Below are 13,078 nucleotides of genomic sequence, written 5' to 3'. Positions count from 1 at the left end.
TATGATAGCTAGTAAGTGGAAGACGCAAGCAGAATATAAAATGGAAGAATAGTATGAAGGGGTGTAGGGATATAGCTATTAATGATAAATTAACATGTGTCATTGAGGTAAAATGGGGAATATGCACGAGAAATGATTTTGGAGAGATGTGGAAAGTGTTTGTACTGTTAAAATAGAAAGGTTTAAAACCTTCACAAGAGGGGTTGAAATTTTGGGAGGTTGGATAGTTACAATGGAATGGTCTTGGTGGCTTAGCTGCCAAGTACCCCGTTTTTCACTGGAAACCCCCGGATTTTAATCTGTTTCCCGCTGTTCTCCCGAATGTCAGAAAAATCCCGGAAATCCCCCGGATTTCCTACCTGCCAGGGAGCCTCCATTTTGGGTGCTGCTCTGACCATGTGTGGGCACCGGAAATAGGGCAGAGCGGCACCGGAAGTCACTTCTACGCATGCCCGGCAGCCATCTTGGTGGTGGCCGCATGGCGGCGGCCATGTTGGTGGCCATCTTATTTATGATTATTACTTTATCAAAATTAATGATGATGATAATGATGTGGTGTGTGTGTGTGTGTGTGTGTGTGTGTAAACTACTGTATAGCTCTTTCAGGTGTTCTCCACCATATGTTCAAGGAACATGTGGAAGGGGAAGGGCGTTCACTGGTGAGTCACACTGGCACAAACACTGACATACCCCTCTGGCCACGGTGCGAGCCACACACTGAGTCGAACATGTGAAAGAGGCCCAGTGTGACCAACAGCTGTATTGCGCTAGAGGCTCTCAGGTGAGTTGGAACTCAGGTACATAAGAAGAACTTGCTAGATCAGGCCAAAGACCCACAGCGGCCAACCAGATGCCTATGGGAAGCCCCCAAGCAGATCCTGAGCATAGCTGCCAAGTCTCCCGTTTTTCGCGGGAAACCCCCGGATTTTAATCCGTTTCCCGCTATTATCCCGAATAGAAAAAAATCCTGGAAATCCCCTGGATTTCCTACCTGCCAGGGTCTCACTTGCGATCTGGTCTGCACCTCCTCTCTTCGCTTGCCCCCAACCTCTCCCTTTAAAAATAAGAGTAGCAATAGCAGCAAAATATCGTGTCTCACTAAACTCAACTCAATGAGAATTGTTTATTTAAACAGCCACAGCAACAACACACGCAGAGGATGATCACGCTGCGGAACCAGCGGCAGCCACCCTCTCATTCCCGTTCATTGAGACGTGCATCTTGCGCTGAAAAGCACCACACGGCCGAAACGCCCCCCCCGCGCCCCGGACTTATGCGCAGATGGCGACGCTTCTTAAGCACAGCACCACGCTCTCGCCCTGGCCCCTCTCCTGGTCCCTCCGCGCATGTGCTGCTTCTTCCAGCACATCCTCAGATTGCGAGGCTCCATTTTGGGTGCCGGTCTGCCCATGTCTGGGCACCAGAAATCAGGCGGCGCTGGTACCGGAAGTTGCTTCTATGCATGTCCAGACATGCGTAGAAGCGACTTCCGGTGCCGCGCCACTGCTGATCCTGCATTTTTCAGCGGGGGACTTGGCAGCTATGATCCTGAGTCCAACAGCACTCTCCACACTGGTGTTTTTCAACAACTGGTATTCAGAAGTTGTAAGACATAGTCATTGTGGCTAGTAGCCACGGATAGCATGATCCCCCGTGAACCTGTCCAATCCTTTTTTAAAGCCTGACTCTCTTAAAGTTAAGGCCAGAGGGATTGTCCTGTTCCCCGTCCCACTCGATGGATTCCCTGAACATGTGGATCTCTGCACCTGAAAAGGGCTCATGTAGGATAGCTTCCATTTATTAAATCAGCAGAAACTGGGGTTGCACTATTTAATTGAGAGCTGCCATGCTGGTTGTTGTCAGAGTCTCAAACAGGAGAAGATAACATAAAAGCGGGGGACAAAACAGATTCCCAAATCTTCACCATTGAGATACAAGAGGATGTGGAACATCTCTGAAAAAGAAGAAAACACATACCTGGGTCTTTGTGTCTTGGCTCAAACCAGCCTGCTGGCAGAAGACTTCAAAGAAATCAGCAACCCCCTCTTCCACCCATAGGAGAGTCACAGATGTCTGGGTCTTATTCACAGCGAAAAGTGACCTCGGAGGAGCTGGGTCTGGGGACAGGAGGAGAATAACTTCAGCTGTCTCTTACGAGTCCAATGGGAAGATATGGCAGGCAGAACCAGTTGAAGGAAGAACCAGTTGAAGAGCCAGCTTTCTAGTGGTTCCACAGAGATGTTTTTTTTTACTTTTCCCAAAGCTCTGTCAGCAGGCAATTTTAAAACAGAAACACCCTTAAATAGCGGGCTTCCCTCCCTTCCCTATTTTCAGTTATTGCTTCATTTCCTTTTTTTCAGTTGAGTCTTAACTGGCATGTGTGTGCCTTTGTAGCTTTAGGAAGATAAATGATATTTGCACAACTTTTGACAGAGGGTTCCGAAAGCCGTTATTTTGTTGATGGAGCTAGAACCACACATTTCTCCTCTTGGTTTGTCTGACCCTAAGATCGCTGTCAATCTGAGATGGTCAAAATGAGACAGTGTGCCATATTTAAGGAAGCTCATTAAGACACACAACCCTCAACTGTTCAAAAGTCCATCATATTCAGAAATTTTATTTCATTTCCCAAGGAAAACGTTGGTGTCATTTTTGACTTTTACATTTTGAAAGTTCACATAGCTGGCTTTTCTCATGTTGATATCTGCCTTCCTTGCGGTTATTATTTTAAGGAGATTTTGACAAGCGATTTCTCAAAGTTAATAAGAATAATGAGGACTTCCGTGCAGGAAAAGTCTTCAGCTTGTGGGCATGCAACTTGCCAGAGGAGGGTTTATAAGCCGGCAGAGAGGTGGGGTCTCACTGTTGTTGCTGCTGCTGCTGCTTCATAGGGCCCAGACCTGTGGACAGCTGCCTAGAGGCTAGAAGCATGTAATAAGGTGCACCTGGAGCCCCATGGAAGCTGCTGCTGGTGTTTCTCTTCCCAACAAAAAGTTAACTATCAGACGCGAGCCTTCCTTGTCTGGGATGGGCCATGACAGGTTCTGACCTATCTCTCAAATCTTTCTTTGTTCATTTTATCTGAATTTCTAAAAACTGACTTCATTGTATTTAGCACTTCCATATCTTAAAATAATAATAACACCTCCATTAGTGCTATGTCTGCCATTACTGCTACATCAGCAAAACATACCCATTTCCTTCCCCTTTACTTTAATGCTGAGCTGTAGTACTTGTTCCATTTTATTAATTGCATCCTTTATAAATGTATTAAACAGTGTAAGGGGCAGTGGGCATCCATGGCAGACTCTATTACTAATTCTGGCTCTTTGTTCAATATCATTTACTCTAAATATAGCTTCCGGGGTTTTGCATTATTGCATAGTATTCTTCTGTTCTCATATTTTTTTTCTTGCTTTCTGAAATATACTGGGCATTCTCCCCCCCTCCCCCCAGTCAAGGCTGCCTAGCCTTTTTCTGGGCTATATTAAACACACACACAAATCATAGAATTTTAGAGCTGGAAGGGACCCTGGTGTTCATCTAGTCCAGCCCCCTACAATGCAATAATATGCAGCTGCCCCATATGGGGATAAAACATGTGACACTGGTGTTATCAGCACCATGCTCTAACCCAGTGTCTCCCAACCTTGTGCCTCCAGCTGTTTTCGGACTACAATTCCTATCATTCCTGACCACTGGTCTTGCTAGCTAGGGATGATGGAAATTGTAGTCTCAAAACATCTGGAGGCACAAGGTTGGGAAACACTGCTCTAACCAACTGAGTTATCCAGTGATCTACTTATAACTGAAGGGAGGAAGGGTGGCATATTACTTTGAAGAGGAATGTAAGATATATACATTCTCTCTCACTCACACACTTTCCACATATAAACCTAAATTTCTAGTCCTCTTGTTATTAAAATCTGAATTGCAGAGGTGACTTCCCCTGCTGCTAATTCTTTCTTAAAACCAAATTGATCCTCACCAAATTGTTAATTTAAATTTGTTTGCATCTGTGCTTTAATTTGCTTTGTTAGATAACATGGACCAAGAAAGTGTATGTGTGTGTAGATGATGTGTATGTGTGTACAGTGGTACCTCGACTTACAAAGACGATCCATTCCGCGGCCGTCTTCGTAAGTCGAGGTTTTCGGTTCTCGAAGCGCCGCTACAACGCATGCGCGAAGTGCAATTTTGTGCTTCTGTGCATGCGCCGACCACACGCGCCGCTCTGTGCAGGTGCAGAATGCGCGCGCCGGGCGCGTGCGGTGAAAAGACTTCCGGGGGTTATCAACTTCGGAAGTTGAAACCTTTGGAAGTCGAAGCATTCAGATGTCGAGGTATGACTGTGTGTGTGTATACACACACACACATATGTATATATATATATATTTATATGTGTGTGTGTGTGTGTCTTTTTTAAAGAACCTAATGGCTTGGATTCTAAAACAAATGAACAGAAGGAGCTTTCCCATCCCCTCCCCCAGTCACTTGTTCCCTCTGGAAGACTTCTCTGGAAGTTCAGGAGCCCTACCACCTGCCACAAACAAGGCTAGGTGGGCCTGCAAAGGTTTGCTGGAGAATCATAGCATTGTAGAATTGTAGAGTTGGAAGGGACCTGGAGGGAGGAATCACTCCAGATTAGGCAATGCTCTGTCCAACTTTGGGCAACTCCCCCTCTCCCATTAGCAGCTCTCTGTGCCTCATCCTCCATGGCCCAGGGGTGACCCCTGATTATCCAGAGAGGCTTTTGGGGGAGAACAGGATGCTACAGCCTCGGGGAGAGGGAGAGAACGGGGTGACTGGAACCTTCCACGACCATCCATTTATTTATCTTCTCACTGAAGCCAAGAAACTAGTATCTAACCCTGTCTACTTTTATTAAGAGACTTAAAATACAACACCTAGTAGTCAGTGCTACTCTTTCGGCAGTTCATGTTGACTGCACAAAACAGGCCGTTCTGTTGTCTGCGGTGGTCTCAGTTTTACCGCCTCCTGGGTCTTTGACAATATTTTGCTTTCATGAAATTGCAGCCCATTCCCCTAGGGAATAACTTACCAACTTTCACCAGCTGAAGCGCAGATGTGTTGCTTCCTGTTTCGGTGCAAGCAGTTACCGAGAGATTGTAGATGTCCCCCGGAGGCAGGCTGAGCACTGCACTCATGATGTTTCGCGTCACCTAAAATGGTCAGTGGGTGAAATAGCGCCCGCATAGGAGGTGACTCCACAGCAGAGGAGACTGAAATTACTTTGAACCCTGTTGTTAAGTGGGTGGGAGCATGATGCGCCATTGAGTGGTTGTTCTATCCCAGTTTGTCTAGAACTGGACACAGCTGGCAGGACAGATCCTTATCTCCCCCATCCCTGTAGGTCATGTTTGACAGGTAGGCAGGAGTGACCACCTGCCAATCATCCATTGCCATAATAATGCCAGAGGAATCTATTTTGGCAGTGCCCTCTGCAAGCACCAATGACCAGCTGGTTTTAGGGGGCTTGCCGAGCTCTGTGCAAGGGGAGCCCTGTTAAAGATATAGATTTAATGTAATGTTTATATGCACTGAAGTTTAAAACTGATGTAAAGATTTGCATTTGCAAAGAGAAGTTTGCATTAGGCAGAAGCTTCAGCTTTAGGTAAACGCTGAAATAAGGAGAGGCTGGAGATTTCCGTTTTGGTGTGAAGTAATGACTCATTGCTGGGAAACCTGAGAAGTCTGTCTCAGCTGGCATAGGAGCCAGCAGCAGTAAGAGCTCAGCTCAGCAAGCCTGGGTGGAATCTAGACACATATAAAACATTCTTTTTAAACATTTTGAAAAATATATTGAATTTCCCATAAGTTCACTATTACCATCTAGGGTCACATTTGAATAATGCACTTAAAATGCACTTAAAACATTGTATTTGCAGCTATATAGCTGAACAAACAAGCTGCTTATACAGGATATCTCTCTGGAACCAGGAATGTTCTTGTATTATATTGAAGACTTAAAGAAGACTGGACCGCATTGTTAGTTTGTTTAAGAGCAATGTGTTACTTTGTATTTTTGCAACTGTTTTTGTAACTAGTTTAAGACAGTTTGCAGTACTGTAATACTTCTTGGGACACTTTCTTGTGGTGGAGAGCATGTATATTTCTACCCTGTGCAAGGTCCAGAACAGGGTTCCATTTGCAACAACTCTAACAAGTCCCAATGATCAAACGATCATCGTTGCAAGCCCTGACAGCATGCAAAAAAATCAGCTGGTTTCTGGTGCTTGCAAAGTGCTGTGTGAGAGCCTTTGTAGGTGCAACCCCACACTGCCCCATAACAAGCTTTAGTTTTGCTTTTTTTAAAAAAATCCATAACATTCTGTCTCTCTGCATGCGAAACCCAAAGGAAGTATAAAGTGTTTAGGCTTACACTCTTTTTTATCTTTTTCTTTCCTTCTGCAATAACCATCCAGTGCAACATTCGAGAATGAGAAAGGTCTGTGTTGTCATCGCCATAGATCCAGCTGACGTAGAGAAGGTTATTGAAATATTCAACTGAAGTGATTTCAGGGGATACTGGAGCTATCAGAAAGAAAAACAGTGCATTATCATAATCATTTGCACCTAATTTGAGGCTGCAAAGCATTTCATAATTTTATATATATAACAGCAAACCCATGTTCCCATAGATCCTTATGTAGTCATAATAGTACCACCTACACATGACAGGGAAGCAGACTTAAGGGGAAATGAAAGTTTGCAGACATTAAGGGAATCTAAGCCGTGGGAGTGGGCAAAATTCCAAAACAACTCAGTGAAAACTCAGCATGCTCAGTGGCCACAGAATGATGGCTGACTGCTGGGGTGTCAGAACAGAAAACAGGAGAATGGAATGGATTCTCCTGGGAAAGGACATAGCTGGCTGCAGGGCCGTCTTAAGCGCTCCTGGCACCGTGGAGCGACGGATCCCTCCGGCGCCCCCCGCCCCATTCCCCAGCGCAGTGGGCGGTGCCGTGCGCAGCGCGGTTGCCACAGGCGCTTCTGCGCGGTGGGCGGGCAGGCACAGCGCGGTTGCCGTGGGCGCAGCTGCGCGTCGAACCGGCGGACTGGCCAGCCAGCAGGTGGGCGCAGCTCGCGGCGCCCTCCTGGCGGGCCGGCGCCGTGGTGCCACAGGCGCCACTGGGGGTCTACCTAGAGCCGGCCTTGGCTGGCTGGCTGGCTGGCAGGCAGGCACTCTGAACAAGAGCACTCACAACTGCAATATTTTGTTGCAGGCCACACTGGTTCATACTTAGTTTATAATCCTGAAATCAGCAATGTGCTACAATTTCATGATGAAAGTACAGAATTTGGAGCTAACAGCAAAACTCTGCATCTTGAAAGGGCCTATCCCCTCCTTTTTTCTTTAAAAAAAAATCAAGGTTCTAGTCCCTGTTGCTGCCAACTTAAAAAAACACACTAAAGCAATGCTTGGTGAAACATCAGGTGCCACTGCAGATTTAAGAAAGTTCTACAGTGGTTTGCAGGCCCAATGGTTTCTTCCTATTATCAAAATTCCTAATCCAATATGCTTATCCACTAGACCACCCTTCCCTAACCTGCTTTTCTCCTGGTATTTTGGATTCAAATTCTCATCGGCCCCAGTCAGCATAGCCAGCAGTCAGGGATGGTGACAATTGTAATCCATCAACATCTAGAGGCCAGCAGCCTCCACATTGCTGCCTTATATTAAAGAACAAAACCACACACACAAACTGTGAAAGGTTCCCCAAAGCTCTATTTACCTGTTATGAAGCTGATGGTGGAACTGTCACAACAGCTCAGCTCTGGGACTCCCCATGTCACCATAGTGACCCGAAAGTTGTAATACCAGGCAGGCAGAAGGTTTCCTATTCTCTGAAAGAGGCACAAACAAGAAGAGGCATGGGAGAAAGATAATTAGCACCTGAAAAAGTGGGATCCAAAAGCAACGTTAAGGCTACGTTCTGGATTGGACCTAGAATACCTATGATTGCCTACAGAGTGTTTGGCATTGAATTGCTGTACATATTTATTTAAATATGTACCCAGGTGGCGCTGTGGGTTAAATCACAGAGTCTAGCGCTTGCTGATCAGAAGGTCGGTGGTTCGAATCCCTGTGACGGGGTGAGCTCCCTTGCTTGGTCCCAGCTCCTGCCAACCTAGCAGTTCGAAAGCACGTCAAAATGCAAGTAGATAAATAGGAACCGCTCCAGCGGGAAGGTAAACGGCGTTTCCATGTGCTGCTCTGGTTTGCCAGAAGCGGCTTTGTCATGCTGGCCACATGACCTGGAAGCTATACGCCGGCTCCCTCGGCCATTAATGCGAGATGAGCGCGCAACCCCAGAGTCGGTCACGACTGGACCTAATGGTCAGGGGTCCCTTTACCTTTACCTTTATTTATTTAAAAAGGTAAAGGTATAGGACCCCTGACAGTTAAGTCCAGTTGCGGACGACTCTGGGGTTGCGGCACTCATCTCGCTTTACAGCCCAAGCGAGCCGGCGTTTGTCTGCAGACAGCTTTTCTGGCTCATGTGGCCAGCATGACTAAGCCGCTTCTGGCGCAATGGAACACCAACACCAGAGCAGCGCACAGAAACGCTGTTTACCTTCCCACTGGAGCAGTACCTATTAATTTACTTGCACTTTTTGGCGTGCTTTCGAACTGCTAGATTGGCAGGAGCTGGGACCGAGCAACGGGAGCTCACCCCGTCATAAAAAAGGCAAGAGGTTTACAACAATATAAAATATCGTGGATAAAAAACCGTTAAAACAGGAATTTTAAAATACTCAGAAGAAGATTAAAATCAACAGTAGCTAAAATGAAATGAAACCCATGTAATTTCTAAGTCTCTGGATACGCTTGCCCCTCAAAAAACATGTTTTAAGCAGGCAAAATATTACAGTGAAGGCACCTGCTTGATGTCAATAGGCCGGGGGTTCCAAAATGTAGGTGCTGCCACACTAAAATGTTGATTTATTACCAGTGTGGAATGAGTATTATGTGCCTCTTATAACAGTGCCAGTTCCACAGATTAAAGTAGTTGAATGTGGTTCTGTTGTTAAGCATATTGACTGTATTTACATGTAGCTGAATTTTAAAAGGATACTGTTTTAGATTAATTTTGTTTCTCTCTGTGTGTGAACGATGAAGTTTGGGCATGAACGTGTGGGAGACATTTACAGCGTCCAAGTGTGCTTTACCACTGATGACGTTAAGGAGACGGTCGCTGCTATTTCGTAGTACGTTGTCCACTCCGAGGTCATTGTTGACGGGTTGAAATAAAACATTTCTACAATGTATTTCCGGAAAACACCCAGAAGAGGCCTGTTCCAGCTGAGGACCACAGCAGTAGGGCCCAAAGGGTAAAGGGTTAAATCCCTTATCCCAGTTGGCACTGTAAAACAGAAATGGAGAGCTATTAATACATTTGCAATTCAGCACATAGAGTTTGCCCAGGGAGGAAACAAACTATAATCCCTAATCCAGGTGTAATGCTAAAACAGAGATGGTGGGTTGTTTCCTCCTAGTGTGAGGAGCGAGGAGCAAAGTGGCCAGAATTGGCACATTCCTGGAAAAGTGTTATCTATGGCTTTCTGTGATGTACAGACAAAACCAATGTTTAACTCAACACATGGGCCTTGCAGGCTTCTACAGAAGCAGCACTACACTCATTCGTCTACCAATAATTCTTCTGCCTAAAATGTCTGGTTTCAAGCAACCAAAACCACAGAGGTATGCATAAGCCCATTACCAATAGCAAATTTCACAGGATCGGAAGGAGGCCCAACCAGCGGTCCCTTCTGTAAGTAAATCACAACTTGGTACTGAGCGCCAGGAACCAGGTTTTCGATAAAGCTGCTGCTTGTATTCACCTGCGGAAACGAGACAGAGCATGCGTAAGGAAAGGAAGGGGCAGGAAGGCATGTTGAGCATCAAGGCCAGCTCAAGACCTTTTGTTGCCTGAGGCAGAGCAGAAAATGACACCTCCTCCCTGCTCGAAATCAAGGTGCAAAGTAGCCAAGGCCAGCCATGTTAACTTTGGCATGTGAGGCAAAGCTTCATGCCACCCCAGCTGTGAAAATACAAAGATAAACTATATAACTCTTCTGCCTTTTCATGTCACTCAGAATCTGCTGCCACAAGCAGCTGCCTAATGGTAGGGCTGGATTGACAGTACTGTACAACCAGAGGTAACAGATGTAAGTTCCACTGCATTCAATAGCACTTTCTCCCTGGTTGAGTGTGCTTGGGAATGTAGCCATACATGTTTGCTCAGAAGAAAGTTCTCTGGTGTTAAGTTAGATTTACTGATCCTCTGATATATATTGAAGTGCCACTGCTTTCTTCACAGCCAAACGAATGTCACTGAAGTCTTTCTGAAGTACCCCATGAGTCAAGTTCAAGCAGCCCAAGAAACACAGCCATGTGTTCTTCACTGTGCCCATATCCTCCATGCCCCATTAGAAGAGGAAGGTCACCCCAGATGGCCTCCTTTACTGAGCATTCATCCTGATTTCTTTGTGCCACGTGTGCTGGGAGGAGCATTTGTCCTGATTTCATTGTGGGGAGGGTAAGGGAAGTGTCATAGCTTGGTGGCAGAGCATCTGCTTGGCATGCAGAAGGTTGCAGCTTCTATTCCCGGCATCTCCAGGCAGAGCTGGGAATGTCTCCTGCCTGAAACCCTGGAGAATGGCTGCCAGTCATTCCAGAGAGTACCGAATTAGTAGGAATAACATTGCAACTCTGTACAAGGAAGCCCCCTATGTTTTGATGCTATGCAATGCCAGGTCAAGCAGTTGTTTCCACTGCCACACTCTTGACACTTTCCTTACCACAAATAACCTGATTCTTTGTTGCACAAGAGTGCCAAATCCACATTAGCTGTGCAAACCCAAATTTGCCAATATGCAATTCAGTCACACCTGCAATTCAGTGATGGCCTGGGAAATGGTGTTTCCTTCCTCTTACCTCTGAGCAGTAATGCTTTTCAAGCCTTTGACTCTCCTTCTGTTTCTGGCATGTCAAGGACACGACAGATATGATGGTGCTGGTGCTGCTGGTCTCCTGTGAAGTGGTCCAGGACAACGAGGCCGTGGTAGAGGTCAGCACTGTCGCCACGACGTTCTGAGGTTTCTCGGTGAGCTCTTCTATCAATTCCCCTGTGGGACCTAAAGCATCACCAGAAGCAGGGAGAAATCACTTCAAAGTCTCATCCTCACCACTAACTGAGTGCCAGTGTTATTCTGGATCTAACCCACTGCCTTAAAAAAGGACACCTAAGATTCTTCACATGCATGCTTGAAAACTGTGAACAAGCGGCAGAAAATGTTGCGTTTGTCAGTTCATCACATCTGCATACATTTATTGTAAAGGTAAAGGGACCCCTGACCATTAGGTCCAGTCGTGACCGACTCTGGGGTTGCGCGCTCATCTCGCATTATTGGCCGAGGGAGCCGGCGTATAGCTTCCAGGTCATGTGGCCAGCATGACAAAGCCGCTTCTGGCAAACCAGAGCAGCACATGGAAATGCCGTTTACCTTCCCGCTGTAGCGGTTCCTATTTATCTACTTGCATTTTGACGTGCTTTCGAACTGCTAGGTTGGCAGGAGCTGGGACCAAGCAACGGGAGCTCACCCCGTCACAGGGATTCGAACCGCCGACCTTCTGATCAGCAAGCCCTAGGCTCAGTGGTTTAACCACAGCGCCACCTGGGTCCCTTCTATACATTTATTGAGGAGAATCTAAATACGACATTGATGCCTTAAAGTGGGGTAGGGACAAGTGGGCCTCCATAAATTCCTGGACTACAACTCCCACCATCCCTGACCTTTGGCCATGCTGCCTGGGGTGATGGGAACTGGAGTTCAACAACATCTGGAGGGCAACAACATCCTTGCCTTAAGGTCCCCAGTGCTCTCTCATCCAAAGGAAGCTGAACCTGGTCTTTACAGCTCCCAGAACTTTCAGCTGAGGAACCAGCTGGAGGAAGCACCCAAAACAATAAGAATCAGATTTAAACAAGGCAAAGGAGAAGTAACATTTAGCATCAATGAACTTAAGTACCGACCAGATACAATATTGCAGATACTGATATATATTATATAACTATGTGTAGACTTACTAATATAAAAACTGAGTGTTTTGGCAGATTGGCTTTCCCGAACTTCACATGAGCCAGAAGAGCTGAATGTTGTAACAGATATTGTGTATTTCCCTGGTTCTTTCAGATCCATGGCAAATTCGTGAATGTCCTCACCAACAGTCAGGAATTCTGTGAAGTTCTCTAAACCAAGAGAAGAGGTGTGAATTAGCTGGAATCCGATAGGGTTTCTAGTGACAGAGGTAACTGAATTATGTCCCAGTGCCCTAACGCAGGGTTGAAGGAATGGATTAAGTAATAAGAGCAATATACTCTTTCTACCTTCTTGTAACATCACTCGAGAGGGTAACGAACAGCTGGAGTTGATGCATGGGAGCAAAGGGATATATTAAAAAATGGGACAAATCTCTTCGAGTGGTGCTCATCATCAAGGAACGTGTTCATGAAAGCATGAAAGTGAAAAGCAACACAACTGAGGCAGGAAAAGGGTTGGTATTTCCTCCTTCAAGAGAGGTGCTCTCAAGGCTTCTGCAATGTCTCTGGAGCTTCTTCTTGTTCTTTTTGGAGGCCACCTGGAGTGAGCGAAGCAATGACAAGTGTGCCCCTGAAGCCCACAAAAATCTGAGCTGCTCAGCGCTTTTGCTACCATGCAGGTTGAAGGGGGTCTTTGCAACATGTCTCTTGGTGGACCCTCTCCTCTTGCTGTGGGCCTGGCAGGCTAGACTGATGGGTGGGAGGTGGCAACAGAATAATTCTGAGCAGCCCTGAGCTGCAAGTTCAAGCCATTATTTTAATTTCCCACAATGCTACGGTGAAACACCACATTAGGGTATTAGGAGGAATCAAATGGATGCTAGGCCAAACTATACCTAGAGACATTTCAGCAACTGAGTCAAAACACACCCTGCCACTCCCATGATGGAGGCCCCTTGCAAAGCCTTGCCACCTTGCTGGGCTGGGTTGGGGGAGCTTCAGAAAGCACT

General features: G+C 46.2%; 1 protein-coding gene across 1 annotated transcript in view; it reads right to left on the bottom strand.

Annotated features, from left to right (window-relative positions):
• The window catches only part of PTPRO (protein tyrosine phosphatase receptor type O), a 127,186-nt gene that overhangs the window by 34,565 nt on the left and 79,543 nt on the right, over positions 1–13,078 (bottom strand). The window contains exons 7-14 of the mRNA XM_060279443.1: positions 12,117–12,278; positions 10,964–11,163; positions 9,747–9,867; positions 9,196–9,389; positions 7,758–7,869; positions 6,404–6,555; positions 5,063–5,183; positions 1,978–2,117 (exon numbers count right to left, since the gene is read on the bottom strand). Of these exons, the coding sequence (XP_060135426.1) occupies positions 1,978–2,117; positions 5,063–5,183; positions 6,404–6,555; positions 7,758–7,869; positions 9,196–9,389; positions 9,747–9,867; positions 10,964–11,163; positions 12,117–12,278 (1,202 nt within the window). The remainder of the gene's footprint in view (positions 1–1,977; positions 2,118–5,062; positions 5,184–6,403; positions 6,556–7,757; positions 7,870–9,195; positions 9,390–9,746; positions 9,868–10,963; positions 11,164–12,116; positions 12,279–13,078) is intronic.

This window comes from Zootoca vivipara, chromosome 10, assembly GCF_963506605.1.
Source record: "Zootoca vivipara chromosome 10, rZooViv1.1, whole genome shotgun sequence".
NCBI lineage: Eukaryota > Metazoa > Chordata > Lepidosauria > Squamata > Lacertidae > Zootoca > Zootoca vivipara.
This window is presented reverse-complemented; position numbering and strand designations above follow the sequence as displayed.